This window comes from Mustela putorius, unplaced genomic scaffold, assembly GCF_011764305.1.
Source record: "Mustela putorius furo isolate JIRA1106 unplaced genomic scaffold, ASM1176430v1.1 tig00000129_pilon_pilon_pilon, whole genome shotgun sequence".
In the NCBI taxonomy this organism is placed as follows: domain Eukaryota; kingdom Metazoa; phylum Chordata; class Mammalia; order Carnivora; family Mustelidae; genus Mustela; species Mustela putorius.
Window position 1 is genome coordinate 40,085,541 of NW_025421290.1, and position 17,892 is coordinate 40,103,432.

Genomic DNA, 17,892 nt, shown 5'->3' on the forward strand with positions numbered 1-17,892 from the left:
GCTTGGTTTTTCTAGGCCTTATGGGACTGAAGACAAAGCCCTGGGCTTGGAGGGAGTGGAAAGTCTAAAGCTGGGACCGCAAAGGGCTACAGTTTCAGTGTAACGCTAAATTCAGTGTAATTCTGTGTAATTCAGTGTAACGCTAAATTATCAACAAATAGACCATTCGGCAGACTGGAAAGAACATTGTCTTGGAAGAAAGAGGCTGGGGAGAACGGCAGAGGGGGCACTGGACCCGTAAGACAGCCCTCCCAGGGATATGTAACCCAATACACATCTCCTGGTGATTAAAAAAAATCCAGATAGTGAATATACCCTAACGTGGCCCCTTCTGGCAGAAGGAAAAGCAAATTCTCTCTGGAGCAATCCAGAGAGATTTTAATTTATCCAAGGCCTCAAATAATTTTCCAAGTAAGATGTAGCTCATAGTAAAAAATATGCACATGAAGAATGAAAATGAATAAAAACAAGCAACAACAAAAACGGGTCTCATAATTTCAATTATCTATTAAATAAAAAGAAGTTTTTTTTAATTATTATTGACATAACTGCACTTACATAGTAAAAAACTTCAAGAGTACAAATTTGTTTTGGGGCACCTGGACGGCTCAGTCTATGGAGTGTGTGACTCTTGATCTAGGGGTTGTGGGTTCCAGTCCCACATTGGGTATAGAGATTACTTAAAAATAAAATAAAAGAAAAAGTACAGGGGTGCTTGGGTGGTTCAGTTGATTGAACGACTGACTCTTGGTTTTGGCTCATGTCACAATCTCAGAGTTTTAGGGTCATGGGATCGAGCCCTGCATCAGGTTTCATGATCAGTGTAGAAGTCTGCTAGAGGAGACTCTCTCTCTCCCTCTCCCTCTGTCCCTTCTCCTTTCCCCCTGCTCTTTCTCTCTTTCTCAAAAAAATCTTTAAAAAATAAAAAAGTACAGATGGGGTGCCTGGGTGGCTCAGTTAGTTAAGCATCTGCCTTTGGCTCAGGTCATGATCCTGGGGTCCCGGGATTGAGCCTCATATCGGGCTCGCTGCTCCATGGGGAGCCTGCTTCTGCCTATGCTTCTGCCCCTCTGCCTGCTTGTGCTGTCTGTCAAATAAATAAATAAAATCTTTAAAAAAGAAGTACAAATGGATTTACTTTTTTAAAAGATTTTTTTATTTATATATTTAAGAGAGAGAGAGAATGAAGAAGGGAGAGAGAGAGAGCACCAGCCAGCAGGACTTGATCCCAGGACTCCATCCTAGGACTCCGGGATCATGACCTGAGCCAAAGGCAGATGCTTAACCAACTGAGCCACCCAGGCAGCCCTTACAAGTGGATTTAAATAAAGTCCCTTTTCTTCCTCACCTTATATTCCTTGGAGATAATAATTTCCCATGGCTTTAGGGTGCTTATTACAACTTTAAAAATTTTATTATATTTTAGAGAGATAATGTGAGCAGGGGGAGGGGCAGAGGGAGAGGGAAAAAGATCTCAAGTTGACTTTGTGCTGAGCACAGAGCCTTACGTGGGGCTCCATCTCAAGACCCCAAGTTCATGACCTGAGCTGCTCAACTGAGAGCCACCCAGGCACCCCCTCTAGGGAATTTTTAAAAGATTTTATCTTTTTTTTTTTTTAAAGATTTTATTTATTTACTTGAGAGAGAGACAGTGAGAGAGAGCATGAACGAGGAGAAGGTCAGAGAGAGAAGCAGACTCCCCGTGGAGCTGGGAGTCCGATGCGGGACTCGATCCCCGGGACTCCAGGATCATGACCTGAGCCGAAGGCAGTCGTCCAACCAACTGAGCCACCCAGGCGTCCCAAAGATTTTATCTTTTAATTTTTTTTTTTTAAGATTTTTTAAAGATGTCGGTCTCGATCCTAGGACCCTGAGACCATCAGCTGAGCTGAATGCAGAGGCTTAACCCACTGAGCCAACCGGGTGCCTCCTCTAGGGAATTTTTAAGAGCCTAGCTCTAGATCTATTCTCTTGACTTACTAAAAATCCCTTCCCCCCTTTTAAAAAAAAGATTTTATTTTTACTTTTAAATATTTTATTTATTTATTTGACAGAGATACAGTGAGAGAGGGAACTTCACAAGCAGGGGGAGAGGGAGAGGGAAAAGCAGGCTTCCTACCTGAGCTAGGAGCTGGATGCAGGGCTCGATGCTGGGCCCGTTGCGGGGCTCCATGCAGGTCTCAATCCCAGAACCCTGGGATCATGACCTGAGCGGAAGGCAGATGCTTAACGACTGAGCCACCCAGGTGCCCCATAAAAAGGATTTTATTTTATTTATTTATTTTTAAAGGATGAATAGATTCTTTTTTTTTTTTTTAAAGATTTTATTTATTTACTTGACAGAGAGAAATCACAAGTAGATGGAGAGGCAGGCAGAGAGAGAGAGAGGGAAGCAGGCTCCCTGCTGAGCAGAGAGCCCGATTCGGGCCTCGATCCCAGGACCCTGAGATCATGACCTGAGCTGAAGGCAGCAGCTTAACCCACTGAGCCACCCAGGCGCCCAAGGATTTTATTTTTAAGACTCAGCACAGGGCCCAAGCTTACAACCCTGATATCAAGATTTTTACTCTCTGCTGTCTAAGCCAGCTATGTGCCCCTTAAACTCCTCTAAAAAACCAATGGGGCACCGGGGTGGCTCAGTTGTTAAGCAGCTGCCTTCAGCTCAGGTCAGCATCCCAGGGTTCCGGGATGGAGCCCTGTGGTGGTTCCCTGCTCAATGTGGAGTCTGTTTCTCCCTCTCCCTCTCCCACTGCTTCTTTCCCCAGCTGTGCTCTCTCTCTCAAATTAATAAATAAAATCTTAAAAAGAAAAGAAAATCTCTTTTCCTTTCCTACTTTGAAACTTTGAATTTTTTTTTTTTTAAAGATTTTATTTATTTGACAGACAGAGATCACAAATAGCCAGAGAGGCAGGCAGAGAGAGAGAGGGGGGGAAGCAGGCTCCCCACTGATCAGAGAGCCCAATACGGGGCTTGATCCCAGGACCCTGAGATCATGCCCCCAGCCGAAGGCAGAGGCTTAACCCACTGAGCCACCCAGGCACCCCAAACTTTGACGTTTTAAAGTGCTGTAGAGCTTAGTTTTGAATCATCTTAAAGTTTTGTGATAAGCATAGGAAAAAAGAATTCTGTCATTTGTTTAGTTAGCCCAACTGTAGGCGATCTGCTCAGTCTTGAAAACATAATTTTCAGTAATATAACCCTCACATGTGCTCACTCATTATTACATAGATTTGGTTTTACTATTGGTCTAGTTAAGTACTTTGAAACACAAAAGAGTCTGTGACTAAGTGAGGAGATGGATTCCTGTTCCAGCTTTGTCAATAATTTGCTGTGTGACTTGGCAAGTCCTTTAACCTTAGATTTCTCTACTGGTTAACAATTATCAAGGGCAAATCATAGAACGTTAGAATTGGCAGAGATTTCAGAATTGATAAAGTATAATTCCTTTATTTCATGGAGGGGTTGAGTGACTTCCCCAGGAGCTTTCTAGAATGAGCACTCAGTCTCTGGCATCTCACACTAGTGTTTTGTTTTTCTTTTTTTTTTAAATCACAGCAGGCTTTCTTTCAGTGTCGTTCCAAGAAACAAACAAACAAACAAAGCCCAAAACAAATATACGGCTTTTTAGAAAAGCCAGATAACAATGTTAACCATTAGCCTGTACTGTAACCGGCAAGCTTGTCTGAAAATGAACCCCGTCTAACTTAAAGACGATTTAAAATTCAAAAGTTCAAATACTATGTAAGAAAAGGTAGAAAAGTAAAAGGTAAGGAAAAAAAATTCGGCTTGAATACCCATAAAGGGAAAACAAAACTCCAACAGTAGTTCTATTCTTTTATCAGTTCTTTCTAGTCATTTCCTAACTTGGGCAAGGTGAAAGCAGGGAAGAGGAGATAGCTCGTTTTTACACATTTTTGAAGGAATGGTGTGCAATATGGGTTCGGAAAATCGAGTTATTTGCGTCAACTATACTACACATTACATCACTCGTCTAATTTAGCGCCATTCCCTTTCCGGCCACTACCCAAAACAACGCGCTGAAACCTCCGACCACCGCAGTAATGCAAAAACTCCAAGTCCCGAAATGCTCCACCGCCTGTCTTTACCGCCTCCTCACAGGAGCAGCCCTTTTCGTCCTGGGAGTTGTAGTCACTTAGAGCCTTGACTTCCGGGATGTGGGGAGGGACCCACATCCAGGGGACTACATTTCCCAGGAAGCTGTGCGCGCCCTTCTCCGCCCTCGCCGGCGTAGGACTCCACCCCTCCCTCTCCTCTCTCCCTGGACTGCACTGCTCACGCCTTCCTGGTAGTCTGAGCTGGGAGAAGTTCACTCCGATCAGCTGATCCCAACTGACAACAGGAGAGGAGGAAGCCCGGAGGCAGAGAAGGAGGAGGGGGGGCGGAGATGGAGATGAGGATGGATCCTCCGGTGCCCTGAGGAACAGCTCCCGCCCCCGCCGGCGCCCTGCGGTTCCCCGACGCCGCCTCTCCGCGGCGGAGCTGCTCGGTAGTGGGATCCCCGGGCCGCCGCGGGCGGGGAGGGAAGGGCACGGCCCAACGCCGGGCGAGCGATAGTCCTGGAGCTCCGGCTGCCCCCGGGGGCGGGGGGGGGCGGGTGCGGCTGGGGTGGGGGTGGGGTGGTATAAACAATGGATTCGGCTCCGGCCTCTGCTAGCGTGGGGGTGGATTTTGGGGGTCCTTCTTTGTTTAGACTCTGCTCGTGCCCCTCGGGTTGTGGTGGTGTTGCCCGGGAGAAAGGAAGGGTGAGGAATCCCCGGCTGGAGAGACGTGTCGAGGTGGGAGCCCAAGGGGGCAGATTGTTTGCTTGGCGGGTCCGGCGGTGGGGTGTTCTTTTGGAGGTTGATTTTATATTTTTATAAATTGTGGCTAATTTCGATTTTTGTTTCTGTTGCGGGAGCTGGGTGGGCATGGCTGAGGTTAGGAGGTAAATAAGGTCTCCTAGTCACTCCCTTGCCTTCCTGTTTGTCTAAAAATAAGATTGATAGATTGATTACTAGAGGGAGGAGTGAATATTTGTAAGGAGGATTTTGCATTTCGTTAGGGTATTAGAATGGAGGTCAAGGCTAAGAGGGGTGAAGAATCCAATTGTGGAAGTGACAAAAGCCTCTTCCCTGCCCCAGTTATCTTTTTCCCCCGTTTATTTTCTTTTTTGAAGTTATTTTTAAGTTAGTTTTTGAGTGACAAAGAGAAAAATCATTTGTTTTAACTCATGCAGGCCTAGCTTTGCCGGGGGCCTTAGAGGAGGGAGGAATTCTGTCTCCTGTTGCTCCCCCCCCCTTTTTTTTTTGCAGTTAGAGAAGGGACAAAAGGAAGTACAGTAATTGTCTTTTATTGTTTTTAAACATGACATGGTGGCTTTTGTTTCCAGGTTTAAGGTCCTTAATAGACATTTGTCTAGAGTTGAAACAACCTAACTAGACCTGCCAAAGACTTTGGTGAAGCTAAAGTCTACATTATTATCATTTCTTCAGGTTTTTTTTATAGGCCTCTTTATTCACCTCACAAGTGCGTGTTGCGGGTTAGGGGAATGCAGAGGGTTGCCCTTCCAAGGACTGTTTGCTTAATGATTTTATTCTGAATTTAATAACTGGATGAAGAGAGAATTTCAGTCTGTGAAATGAATACACAGTTTGTGAGATGCCTTGGGCCTAGAGACAGTGGCAGTGTTCAAAGGGAGGAGTCTTGCCCATGATTTTGAGAAGAAATTTCTGGGATCAGAAGTAGCCTGTGTAAGTTTTACAAGCAAGAATGAGATTTCTCTCAGGAGTTCTGGCGTCTTATTTAATCACAATCTTTTTTTTTTTCTTCCTTTCTTTTTAAGGTGTACTTCCGTTTTTAGATTAGTGAAATCCTTTTCCTTCCTCTATTCTAGGTATCCCCTGAAATATTGACTTGAGGTTGGATTAAATTGCAAAGCTCCTGACCACTCTCCTTCCCTACCAAAACCTTGTGGCTGAGGCCCAGCCCACGAGGTGCCCACCGGATCTCTCTCAGATAGCCATAAGAGTCCTTTTCAAGTTAATTTTGACCACAACTTTGGTTGCACTTTATGGAGGAGAAAACCGTCAAACCAAATCAACATTGCTGCTGATCCGGGAATCTTGGAGGCAGAAAATTAAAAATTTGAACATTTGTGAGCAGGTGAAGAATTCTGATAGGACCCCGAAACTTTGTTTTTGTTTTTTTGTTTTTCTGAAGGTGTCCAGAATCCTCTGAAAGTTCTCTGCGGTCCTCAGACTCAAAGCCTCTGTCTTCACCCCTGGGGCAAGCCCAGGGACCATTATATGGTGGGTGATTTCCTTGCCAACCTGAGTATGAGTGCTCAGACTTCCCCAGCAGAGAAGGGCCTGAATCCGGGGCTGATGTGCCAGGAGAGTTACGCCTGCAGCGGGACTGACGAAGCGGTCTTTGAGTGTGATGAGTGCTGCAGTTTGCAGTGTCTCCGCTGCGAGGAGGAGCTCCACCGGCAGGAGCGCCTGAGAAACCATGAGCGGATAAGACTCAAACCTGGCCACGTCCCTTACTGCGATCCCTGCAAGGGCACCAATGGGCACTCGCCGGGTGTTAGGCAGAGGGCAGCCGTGAGGTGCCAGACCTGTAAAATCAACTTGTGCCTGGAGTGCCAGAAGCGGACTCATTCCGGGGGTAACAAAAGGAGACACCCCGTTACTGTGTATCATGTCACTAAGGTCCAGGGCTTACTGGAGGAGGACGAGCTGGATGAAGAGACCAGGAGGAAGAAGATGACTGAGAAGGTTGTGAGTTTCCTCCTAGTAGATGAAAATGAAGAAATTCAGGTGAGCGAGCCTGTGGGTGAAGTGGGAGTCCTATGGTTGAGCCGCGGAGCTCTGGTTGGAAGGGAGCTCTTGTTGGAAGGGAGCTCTCGAAAGGAAAAGTCCAAGAAGAGCTCACGTTTTGATGGTTCAGGGGTGAGACCAGGAAAGCTTAAGTTGCATGGAGTCAGATTTCGTCACTTACCAGTCACTTACCGGTCGTGTGTGACCTCCGGCTGAATTACTTTCTCTCCCTGCCTTAGTTTTGTCATCTGTAAATTGGAGGCAGTGCCTACTTCACCAGGCAGTTGTGAGGATGAAGTGGTACTGTGTTTCTAAAGCCTGTTGCATAACAGATGATCACAACACGGTCGCCGTTGTCATTATCGTTATTGGGGTTATTGCGAGGCAGACCTGACTTAGATGAGCTTTTGGAGTGAGCGCTTGGCGAGTGGTAGGTAAATGGGACTGACACGGGCTGTGTGTGCAGGGTGGCAGACACAGTGGGTCCCCTGGGAGTGCCAGGCAGCAAGTCAAAAACCTGCTAGCTTAAATTTAGAGACGGGGGTGGTCCTCAGAAAGTGGCTTTAGAGAAGGATAGCATTCTGCCCAGATGGCCTCTTCTTTTCCTGTACAGGCTGATCAGGAAAAGCCAGGGAGGGCACCTGCCATTACAGAAGGAGAATACCTGATCCGCTTCCGAGTTGGGGGCAAGGGTAGCATGTGGTGGGAGCAAACTGGGGAGACGGCGGCATGCAACAGGGGTGACTGTGGAAGGGGTGGTGTGACGCTTATACTTTCCAGTGAAGGGAGGAGTATCATGTGCATGCTTTTGAGTGAAGACCGCTCGAATTCCACGCTCACTTCCCCCCTCCTGACTGTGTAGCCGTGGAGAGTGATGTGAGCTTCATGTGTTCATCTCACTTGTACTTCCCAGTGGTAGTTGAGAAGATTCAGAGAGAGAGAGTAAGGAATGGCAGTGGAAGGGCCCTTATCACAGGGCCTGGCACATAGTGTCCGGTACCAGCGCCTTGTTTCTGTGGGTGTTATGAGGTGTTTGTGGTAAATGGACTTGGTACTTTTCAGCTGTGATGACTCCTCAGGTCTCCAGGTTGGGGAATAACCTTTGTAAATTGCTGTTCCACAACTCTCCAGTTGCCCACTAGGAATTTTTCAGCTCTATCTCTTTCCTCCTTGGTAAGGTTATAGAAATGCATTACATCATGATTCCATTGTCAGCTAAATATTTTGCTAACACAGACTTCTTTATTGGCTGAGAGGGACTAATGGAGTTATGGGAAGAGTGACCCAGATCCCAGTCTGCCTCTCTTGTTAGCAGTAATGTCTTCATCATGGTTATGCTCTAATTGGGTGACAATGTGGAGTGAATATTTTCTAAATGGAACACTTGAGCTTGGGTGTTTCTTGTTGGTTTTGCCATCCGTTCATAGTCTGGAGTCATAGTTCATAGTTTGGATGGCTGTCACTTTTGTAAAGCGAGAGGGAGATTTGGGACGAACCAGTAATCTCACAGATCAGTTTTAGCACCAAAAATAATATTTTCTGATGGGAGGAGGATGTGTATTTTTTCTTTTTGTGCCACTGATACATGTTCCTTAGTAGAGAATTAGGAAAATTTATGGAAGTGTAATGAAGAAGACAAATCCACTACCCACAGATAGATAACTTGTTCATCTTTTTTCTTGCAGTGTGTAGTAATGTATGTGACTGAGTTGATTGTGAAGATTCCTCCTGCTTTGCTTTCCTTAAACACTGACCACCCTCCAGGAAGTAATTATTTCTGAAGCTTAAGCAGCACTGGTTGGGACTAATGGACTAGACATAGAATGTATTCTTTTTGGGTGGTGACTTATTCTCCCAGAGTCACAGTGGAAAACTACTTTGCGAGAATGTCTGGTTCTGTTTTCTGATGTGAATGTCCAAGACAATTAGATGATTGTCTAATACAAACGTAGAGTATAAATTCAGCCAGCATGTGAACTCCTGGAGAGCAGGACTGGGTCTTAGGCCCTGTGTCATGTGCAGTGGTAGGCACATTGGGCATAAATACCTTTGATAGGTCGGTGATGTCACATCTCAACTTCAGCTTTTAAAAACTGGGGATCATGCACATTTCTAGTTAAACCTAAAATAACAGCAAAGGGTATATGATAGCAAGACTTTCCCTTCTACTCTACCCCCCTAGTCTCTTTTAGAACAGTCTCCATGAACAATGAACTACCTGCCCTTCTAGAATTTTTTGACATGTGCTTATTAACATATGTATGTATCCTTTTTATTTTTAAACAGAAATGAGATCTTTTCAGGCCCTGAGCTTTTTTTCACTAAAGGATACATCTTGTTGATGTATCAGTACATCTTATCAGTACATTGAGGTCTACCTCATTATTTAAAGGCTGCCTACTGTTTGGTTGAATGCATTTTCTATAATTTGAGCCTGTTAGTGGATATTTGAGTAGTTACAAACAGGATATGTTGAATATCCTGTGAATCTATTTAGAAATGGAATCTCTTTGTCAAATGATATATGTATGCATTTTATTTTATATATTTTATTTTTATTTTTTAAAAGATTTTATGGATTACAGAGAGCACACATGCACTTGAGCAAGGGGGTAGACAGAGGGAGAGGGAGGGGAGAAACAGACTCCCCAGTGAGCAGGGAGCCTAATGATGATACAGGGCTTGATTCCAGGACCTGGAGATGATGACGTGAGCTAAAGGCAGATGCTTAGCTGACTGAGCTACCTCTGATGTGTGCATTTTAAATTTGGATAGGCAGGACGCCTGGGTGGCTCAGTTGGTTGAACGACTGCCTTTGGCCTGGGTCATGATTCCGGGACCAGGATCAAGTCCCACATCGGGCTCCCAGCTCCACGGGGAGTCTGATTTTCTCTCTGACCTTCTCCTTGCTCATGCTGTCTCTCACTGTCTCTCTCTGAAATAAATAAATAAAAAATCTTTAAATTTGGACAGGTATTACCAGATTTCTAAACCTCATTTTCTTACCCTCTGAAGTATTTCAGTGAATCCCCTGGGTTCTGATCTTGACTCATAATAGCTAACATTTAAAGCGCTCTTACTATGGTTGTTAGGAACTGTACTTAGCACTTTGCATGTAGAAGCTCATTTAATCCTGGTGATAACTATGTATTAGTTTCTTATTGCTGCTGTTGCAAATTCCCACACATTTAGTGGCTTAAAACAACACAAATTTATTTTCTTATAGTTTGGAGATCAGAAGTCCTAAAATGGGTCTGAGTGGCTATGTTTCTTGTGGGACTCTAGGGGAGGATTTCTTGGTCTTTTCTAGCTTCAGGAGGCTGCCTACATTCTTTGGCTCGTGGCCCCATCATCCAGCTTTAAAGACAGCGATGTAACATCTTCTCATCCCTCTCTGACTCTCTGCTTCTGTTGTCCTATCTCCTTGGCCCTCCTGCCCCCACCCCTTACAACGACACTGTGATTCCATTGGACCAACTTGGATAATCCAACACTGTCTCCTCTCAAGGTGTTTAATGCAGTCACATCTGTAAAGTTCCTTTTGCTACATAAAGTGAGATATTCACAGGTCTCAGGGATAAGGAGGTGGTGGTAGGGGGTGCAGTTTCAGCCTACCACACCCTGTGAAGTAAGTTGTAGTCAGTTTGGGCTGCTCTGTGTGATAGAATGCTGCGTATGTTGTTATCTTATATACCATTCAGTAGCATATGAACAACAGAAGTTTATTTCTTGCAGTTTTCTGGAGGCTAGGAGGCCCAGGATCAAGGTGCTGGCTGATTCAGTGTCTGCAGATGCCTGACTTCCCGACTCATAGACAGCCATCTTATCTTCTCCCTGTGTCCTCAGATGGTGGAAGGGAGTTCTGGAATCTTGTTTTATAAGGGCATTAATCTTATTCACAAAGACCTCACTTCCTGACCTAATCAACCTCCCAACCCCCCCACCCCACCCCTACCATCATATTAGGGATTAGATTTGAACCTGAATTTTGGGGGGACACAAACATTTCATTTCTAACATTGTGTTTTGTAAGTGAGGACACTGAAGAACAGAGATGAAGTAATTTACCAGGGTCAAGTTACAGTAAGTGGCAGAGGATTTGAACACAAGCGTCTGGCTCTGAAATCCTTGCTGTGACCGTGACACTCCAGTTGTCTCTGACCAAGGCAGTTAAGCTTTCTGATTAAGCTTTCTATGGCCGGTAGCTTCAGCCCACCAGTTCTTCCTCAGGGCTGCTGTGCAGAGCAAATAAAGCATGGCTTTGTATAAATGCAAGACAGGGTTATTATTGTTACTAAAAATTATTTTAAATTTAAAAAATGAAAAAACATTTTTAAAATATTCAATTTATTTATTTGTCAGAGAGAGAGTGAGTGTCAGAGAGAGAGTGAGCGAGCGAGCGCACAAGCAGGGGAAGTGGCAGGCAGAGCAGGCAGGAGAAGCAGGCTCCCTGCTGAGCAAGGAGCCTGATGTGGGGGACTTGATCCCAGGACCCTGGGATCATGACCTGAGCTGAAGGCAGACTCTTAACCAACTGAGCCACCCTGGCGTTCCGGAAGGCAGGGTTACTGAAGAACTGTTTACTACAATAGTAAAGATTCTGTGAGGTAGGCCCCATCTTTGTTTTTCCTTTTATGTTTCTAGCATTTGTGGGTTTTGACCATTTTCAGTTTTGTACATAGGAATTATTTTAGAAGCTTGTAGGCTATAACTGGTGTGTGGTTTTTTTCAAATTCTTTGGCCTAGAATCCCCTAAGATTCATTGCTTACGGTTTGAGTATTACTCGGTTTCTTCTGGAAAACCTGAGAGTTCCTTTTAGAAACAAACAAGTTCCTTTTAGAAGTGTGAATTTTATCATTACCTTGTCATTTGCATGTGCACTATAGTGCTAAATTTAAGGAGAGACTGGCTTTTGGTTTCCGAAGCAAGAATTCATTTGTGGCTCTTAAACGGACCTTTAGTCTGTTACCCACAAAAGCATTCACTGATCGATCACAATTATTGAGCTCATATTGTGTGCCGGGCTCTTTCGAGGTTCCAGGGATACTTGGGTGGTAGGACCGGTCCATGCCATCGTAGACTTACCATCCAAGCAGGGAAAACAGAGTTCACCCATGTAAAACACATAAAAAGATGGTTCAGGTGTAGTATTATGCAGGAATGTCTTGGAAGCTACTTGTGCAGGATGTTGTTATCAGGGAAGGTTTTACTGTAGAGATGACTTTTTTTTTTATTATTATTATTTTTTTTATTTTTAAAAGATTTTATTTATTTATTTGACACAGAGAGATAACAAGTAGGCAGAGAGGCAGGCAGGCAGAGAGAGAGAGAGAGAGGAGGAAGCAGGCTCACTGCTGAGCAGAGAGCCCGATGCGGGACTCGATCCCAGGACCCTGAGATCATGACCTGAGCCGAAGGCAGCGGCTTAACCCACTGAGCCACCCAGGCACCCTGTAGAGATGACTTTTAAGCAAAGACCTGATGGATACTACTACCTGGGGAAATAGACCTTTAGGCAGAGGGCAGTGGGAACAGATGGAAGGTCGTGGGCATGTTCGGGGTATAGGTAGAATGCCAGGGTTGCCGGAGGGAGCCGGCAAGAGTGTGGGAAGGGCGGAAGGATGGCCGTAAATGGGTTCCAGAGCAGGTGGGGCCTTGCAGGCCATAGAACAAAGTGTGGCTTTTAGGTGTAATGGGAAGCACAGACAGCATTAGGGTAGTAAGTCACATGATCCAGTAGTTTTCAAGAAATGGCCGCAGTGTGAAGACGAGATTGTAGTGACTGGTAGGGGCAGGGCAAGAAGAAAGGCAGGGAGACCCCCTACGAGGCCATTGTAAAAGATAAGTGAGAGGTGGCTTCGATTTGGGGTTACCGCTGACATTGGGGAGATGGAAAGACACTGATGGGCGCTTCCGGGTTGGTGAACACACGGCCGCTGGGGAGAGTGGTATTCCTGGAGAGTGCGCGGAAGCTCCTCACCCTTTCCCCATCCCTCTCTCCCTACGCATCTCTCCATCTGGCCGTTGATGTGTATCCTTTATCATATCCTTTAATAAACTGGTAAGTATTAAAAAGAAATAAAAGAAAGAATGACGAATTTGGGCCAATATTTGGATGTAAAAGAGGAATGCTCTTACAGAGTTGGTGGTGAGGAACGAGAGAACTCGCGGTGGTGACTCCGTGGCATTTCCTTTGTGCAGATCTCACTGGCTTAATACCCCGTATTTTATTGATTTGCTAACACTAAAAGTCTTTTTAGAACCTGATTTGTACACTAAGGAGTTAAATTAATCTCATTTGGTATTATCTAACGCAGTGGTTCTCAACCAGGAGTGATTTCGCTCTCCCAGAGGGCATTTGGCAATGTTGAGAGACATCTTTGGTTGTCAGAACTGGGGCATGTGCTACTGGCTAATGGGTAGAGAGGCCAGGGTGTTGGTAAATATGTTACAACACATAGGGCAGCCCCCCACAAAAAGAATGATCTGGTACAAAACGTCAGTTGTGCTGTGATTGAGAAATTGATCTAACGGATGAAAGTTTGATCTAATAGGAGATCTGTAATCTGGTGACATGGCAGACATACCAGGGACAAAAATTTAACTTATACACCAGTTTTGCCTCCCTCTCTTGGTTCTCTTTGCTCCTCAGAAGTAATGTAGCTGAAATCAGTATTCTCTTTTTGGCCTACTTGCAACCTCTCCAGTGAAATGCTTAGACATCTGTGTAGTTTTCATTGATTTTTCTAGGCCTCAGTGGAACTGTGCTAGGAAAATCAGAGGACTCGAGGGTCCATTGTTTAGAGTCCATAATAAGTAAATGATCCACAGTTATAAGTCATTCATATGCTCTTGAACTTAGAGACAACACCCTTAGCAAATAAGCCAAAGGTTAGAAGAATAAAATTCCGACAGTTGGTCTTCTCAGTGGAGGAAGAGGATAGTATTTTCCTATCTGTGTGTCTTGTGGGGGATTCAGACATGTCTTACCTGAATATTTACTGGTCAGAGAAAAAAGTGAACAATTAAGTCTTTTTTTTATTTGTATGCATATCTTATTTTTAAAAAATATTTTATTTGTTTGAGAGAGAAAATGAGAATGAGAAGGGGTGGTGTCAGAGGGAGAAGCAGACTTCCTGCTGAGCAGGGAGTCTGATGTGGGACTCGATCCTGGGTTTCCAGGATCATGACCTGAGCCAAAGGCAGTCACCCAGCGGAGCCACCCAGGTGCCCTTGTATGCATATCTTTAAAACCCATGTAAGTTTTTCTCTTTTTCATAACCACCCCATTATCTTCTCTGTCCCTTTTCTACAAACTTCTGTGATTGTCTTCTTCTCCAGAAAGTAGAGCAGCAAATCGATGAGAAATTTCACCTGTTTCCCCTTCACGATCACTGACCCCTGACTCTAGGACATGAGAGCTTAGGAGCTTCTCATGCCAAGTGGAGTCCTCTCGCGCTGAGCCTGCAAGGTGATGAGAAAGCCCAGGGACCCAGGAAGAGTCCATGAGAAGTGAAGAAAGTGTCCACCGGGGCAGGCCTTCCTTGACTCAGAAATCTGCAGTCTTGACGCACTCCGGAATGGGAGGCCAGAGTGAGTCGTCTTCTTTCCCTCTGCGGCACAGTGGTGGACTTCCTCTCACGGAGACCGTTCCTTTAAGAAGACCCATCACGTTGCTTGGCTGCCTCACTTGTTTACAGTCCCAGAATAGTGTGGCTCAAAATACTGGGACTTGGCTTTTTTTTTTTTTTTTTAATTGGCTAAAGGAGACATTATTCTTGTGAGATTCTGGAATGGAAACCAGCAGAGCATGTTTTCATACTCTATGGGAACCCTTGACCACAAACTGGCTCTGTTGGTCTGTCCCATTTTTGTGCCCCTTGTGTCATAGACTTAATCTGCCAGTGACCCCTGTGGCCTTATCCTCTGGTTTCTGGTCTAGGGTACCTTGTTGGGGCTTGGTCTTACAGACAGCCTGGCAGAAACCCTTGAGGATTTAATTCTGGCCAATAGGTCATGAGGCAGGGGAATCCGTCTACATTGTGGCATTTCTCCATTTTTGCCCTGCCCATGACCGAACCATTACAGTGTAAGGACTAGTTTTGGTGGTGTGGCTGGTTAGCCTTTGGCAAGTTCTGGTCAGTACGTGGATATATTTGCTGCAGTATTCTTGGGTGCCATGTAAGAAAATAGAACCAAAAAACCAGATCTGTTTAGGAGCTGTCAAAATCATAAGTAATAATGGGCTGAGTAGCAGAGGCTCCCACCCATCGCTGCTTTTTACTCCTAGAAACCCAACGACAAGCCCCTTTCGCTTGGTAATAGTAGTCGGGGGAAGGCATTGAATGGAATTACTGGGAAATGCAGGGTTGAGGATGACTCAGGCAAACACAAGGAGGAAAGGGCCTCTATTATGTGCCTCCAGTTTCCGCTCAGCATCTTCTGAGCTTTCTTAGCATTGGGCTCATTCAGTTCTAAGAGGCCCCTGGCTTTTAACTTGGGAGGCTATTTAGTTTAATACAGGGCTTTTTAAAACTTGACCCATATAAGCCATCAAAACCACTGTGAGTCAGCTTTTCAGGGAACTTGTCTTTAACTATTTCAGGTTATCTTCTGTGAGTGCGATTCTCTTTTTTTCTGGTCTGTGACTCCCTTGAAGTGATTGATTTCTCTGGAATTGGGCAAATATTTGGCTTTTCGAGCCAGGGTTAATACAACAGGCAGATTTCTTACTAAGTTGACCTTTTATGTTTTTCCTGTGGATGCATTTCCTCTCCCCGCAGCATCCTTGAGTTTATCCTGGAGATGGCGTAGCAGGATGGCAATCTGATGGCTGGTTAAACTTCCCTAGGGGGTGGGATGGTGCCTGCTTGGGGAGGAGCTCCCGGGAGACTGTTCCTGAGGTTAGAACTGCTCAGTGTATTGATGTAGAAGAGAAAGAAAACAAAGGTATGGGGGGGCGCCTGGGTGGCTCAGTCAGTTGAGCGCCTGACTTTGGTTCTGACCCAGGCCTGACCCAGGCTCAGGGTCCTGGGATTGAGCACCCCCATTGGGCTCCTGGCTTAGCAGTGAGTCTGCTTGCCTCTTTCCCTCTCTCTCTGCCCCTCCCCTCACTCATGTTCTCTTTATTTTGGATAAATAAATAAAATCTTTACCAAAAAACCAAAAAACCTCACAAGGATATAGAAAGGTCCAGGCAAGAAAGAATTGGAAGGACCTATGAGAAGGGATACAGAGGGACTTCTGGAGGCAGGAGAGCATGGATGTTTCCTGGGAGGTCGTTTTGTTCATTTCCCCATTTTTTCAGTGGCTTTTGTCGAGCAGTTAAGAGACTCTCTTTGACTGGTTTGTGTGGTCAGCTTGGTGGTGACTGGAGTTCTTAGGCAGAGAAGTAGGTATACCAGCCATGCAAAAGCACCTAACCTCTGGCTTGACCTCACTGGAGGATGATTCTACTTTTCTGGTAGCTTCTGGAATTTTTTTTTTCGCTTCCCAGGTTCCTTCCATTTGAGACTGAATTATTGCTCCCTTTCCCAGGGAATTTGAGTCTAGATGTTAGAATGCTAGAAAAGAACTGCCCGCCTGGTTCCTGCACGTAGTCACAGACATCCTAAATTCTAAAATTAAGAACAGCGTAAACCTGAGCAATCCAGCAGTCATAGAGTATTCTAGAAATTCCTCTGCTCTCTGGCCCAGTCCTTTCTGCCTGGTGAGTGTCATCCAGATGGCTAAACTCGTTTTCCGTCCTCTCTCATAACCTTTTCTTTCAAAGTGCTCAGTTCATTTCATCTGTATCACTTAGCCACAGTCAAACATTTATCGAACGTCAATTATGTGCCTTATTAGTTTGAGTAATCTCTATGGAAAATGTTTCAAAATGGAAATTCAGAGGTTGAGGGAGTCTGGCGGATGAGGGGAGGAGATGGCAGAGGGCTGCATTCCCACGGAAGCTTAGCTCCCTTGTGTGCTTGTCTGTGAGTAGAGGCTGTTGGAGGATCCCGTAGTTCTTTTCGTACACCCTCTCTGGTCCTGCCTGGTGACCAGGGCTTTAGTTGCAGTCGTAGGTCTAGGTGACTGCATAGGCACTGTTGCTTTTTGCCCTCATCTCTCTCTCAGTCAACTCTGGTGATCAGTTCTGGACTAGGATCGTTGGACAGATGGACAGGCAGACAGCCTGCTGGCCTGCCTTTCTTCTTCTGTCTTCTCTCTCTCCTTTCTCTCCTCTCCTGTCTCCTCCCTAGCTCTCCCTTCCCTCCCTCTCCCTCCTCTTCTCCTCCCCTCCCCCCTTGCCTTTCCTTCCTTCTTCCGTTCCCTCCTCTTTGTCTCCCTCTCTCTTCTCCTCCTTCCCTTACTACACCCCCCTCCCCCGCCCCCTTCATGAATTAAGAAGTTAAGTCTGCCAGTGCCAGGGGAGAAAAGTTTTCTTTCTAGAACTAAATAGAAACGATTTTAGGTTTATGTTTTTTTTTTTTTAAGATTTTATTTATTTATTTGACAGACAGAGATCACAAGTAGACAGAGAGGCAGGCAGAGAGAGATAGGAGGAAGCAGGCTACCCGCTGATGCGGGGCTCGATCCCAGGACCCTGAGATCATGACCTGAGCCGAAGGCAGCGGCCCAACCCACTGAGCCACCCAGGCGCCCCTAGGTTTATGTTCTGTTTCGGATTGTTCTTGACATTCATGACATCACTTTCAGGACCACAGAAAATGGCATTTGTTACACTTTTTTTTTTTTAAAGATTTTATTTTTTTTATTTGACAGACAGAGACACAGCTAGAGAGGGAACACAAGCAGGGGGACTGGGAGAAGGAGAAGCAGGCTTCCCGCTGAGCAGGGAGCCCGATGCAGGGCTCGATCCCAGGACCCTGAGATCATGACCTGAGCCGAAGACAGATGCTTAACCACTGAGCCACCCAGGCACCCCATGCTACACTGTTTTTAAAAGAATTGACCTAAAAAGGCTTTGACTCCATAGTGAAGCCCTCCTTGAGCACCATATTTAAAAGAGCGACCCCTTTCCTGGCCTCCTAGTTCTCATCTTCTCTCCTGATTCTCTTTTCACACCGCTT

The 17,892-nt window shown here is 45.4% G+C and overlaps 1 protein-coding gene across 2 annotated transcripts in view; it reads left to right on the forward strand.

Annotated features, from left to right (window-relative positions):
• Positions 1-4,246: 4,246 nt before the first annotated feature.
• Positions 4,247-17,892, forward strand: part of ZFYVE1 (zinc finger FYVE-type containing 1) — a 60,087-nt gene continuing 46,441 nt past the window's right edge. Inside the window, exons 1-2 of one of the 2 annotated variants that reach the window (XM_045072759.1) lie at positions 4,247-4,508; positions 5,895-6,819. In XM_045072759.1, the coding sequence (XP_044928694.1) occupies positions 6,307-6,819 (513 nt within the window). In that variant the 5' untranslated portion in view covers positions 4,247-4,508; positions 5,895-6,306. Of the gene's footprint in view, positions 4,509-4,635; positions 4,798-5,894; positions 6,820-17,892 lie in introns of those variants that run through there. The other variant, XM_004754824.2, reaches the window with a different exon arrangement.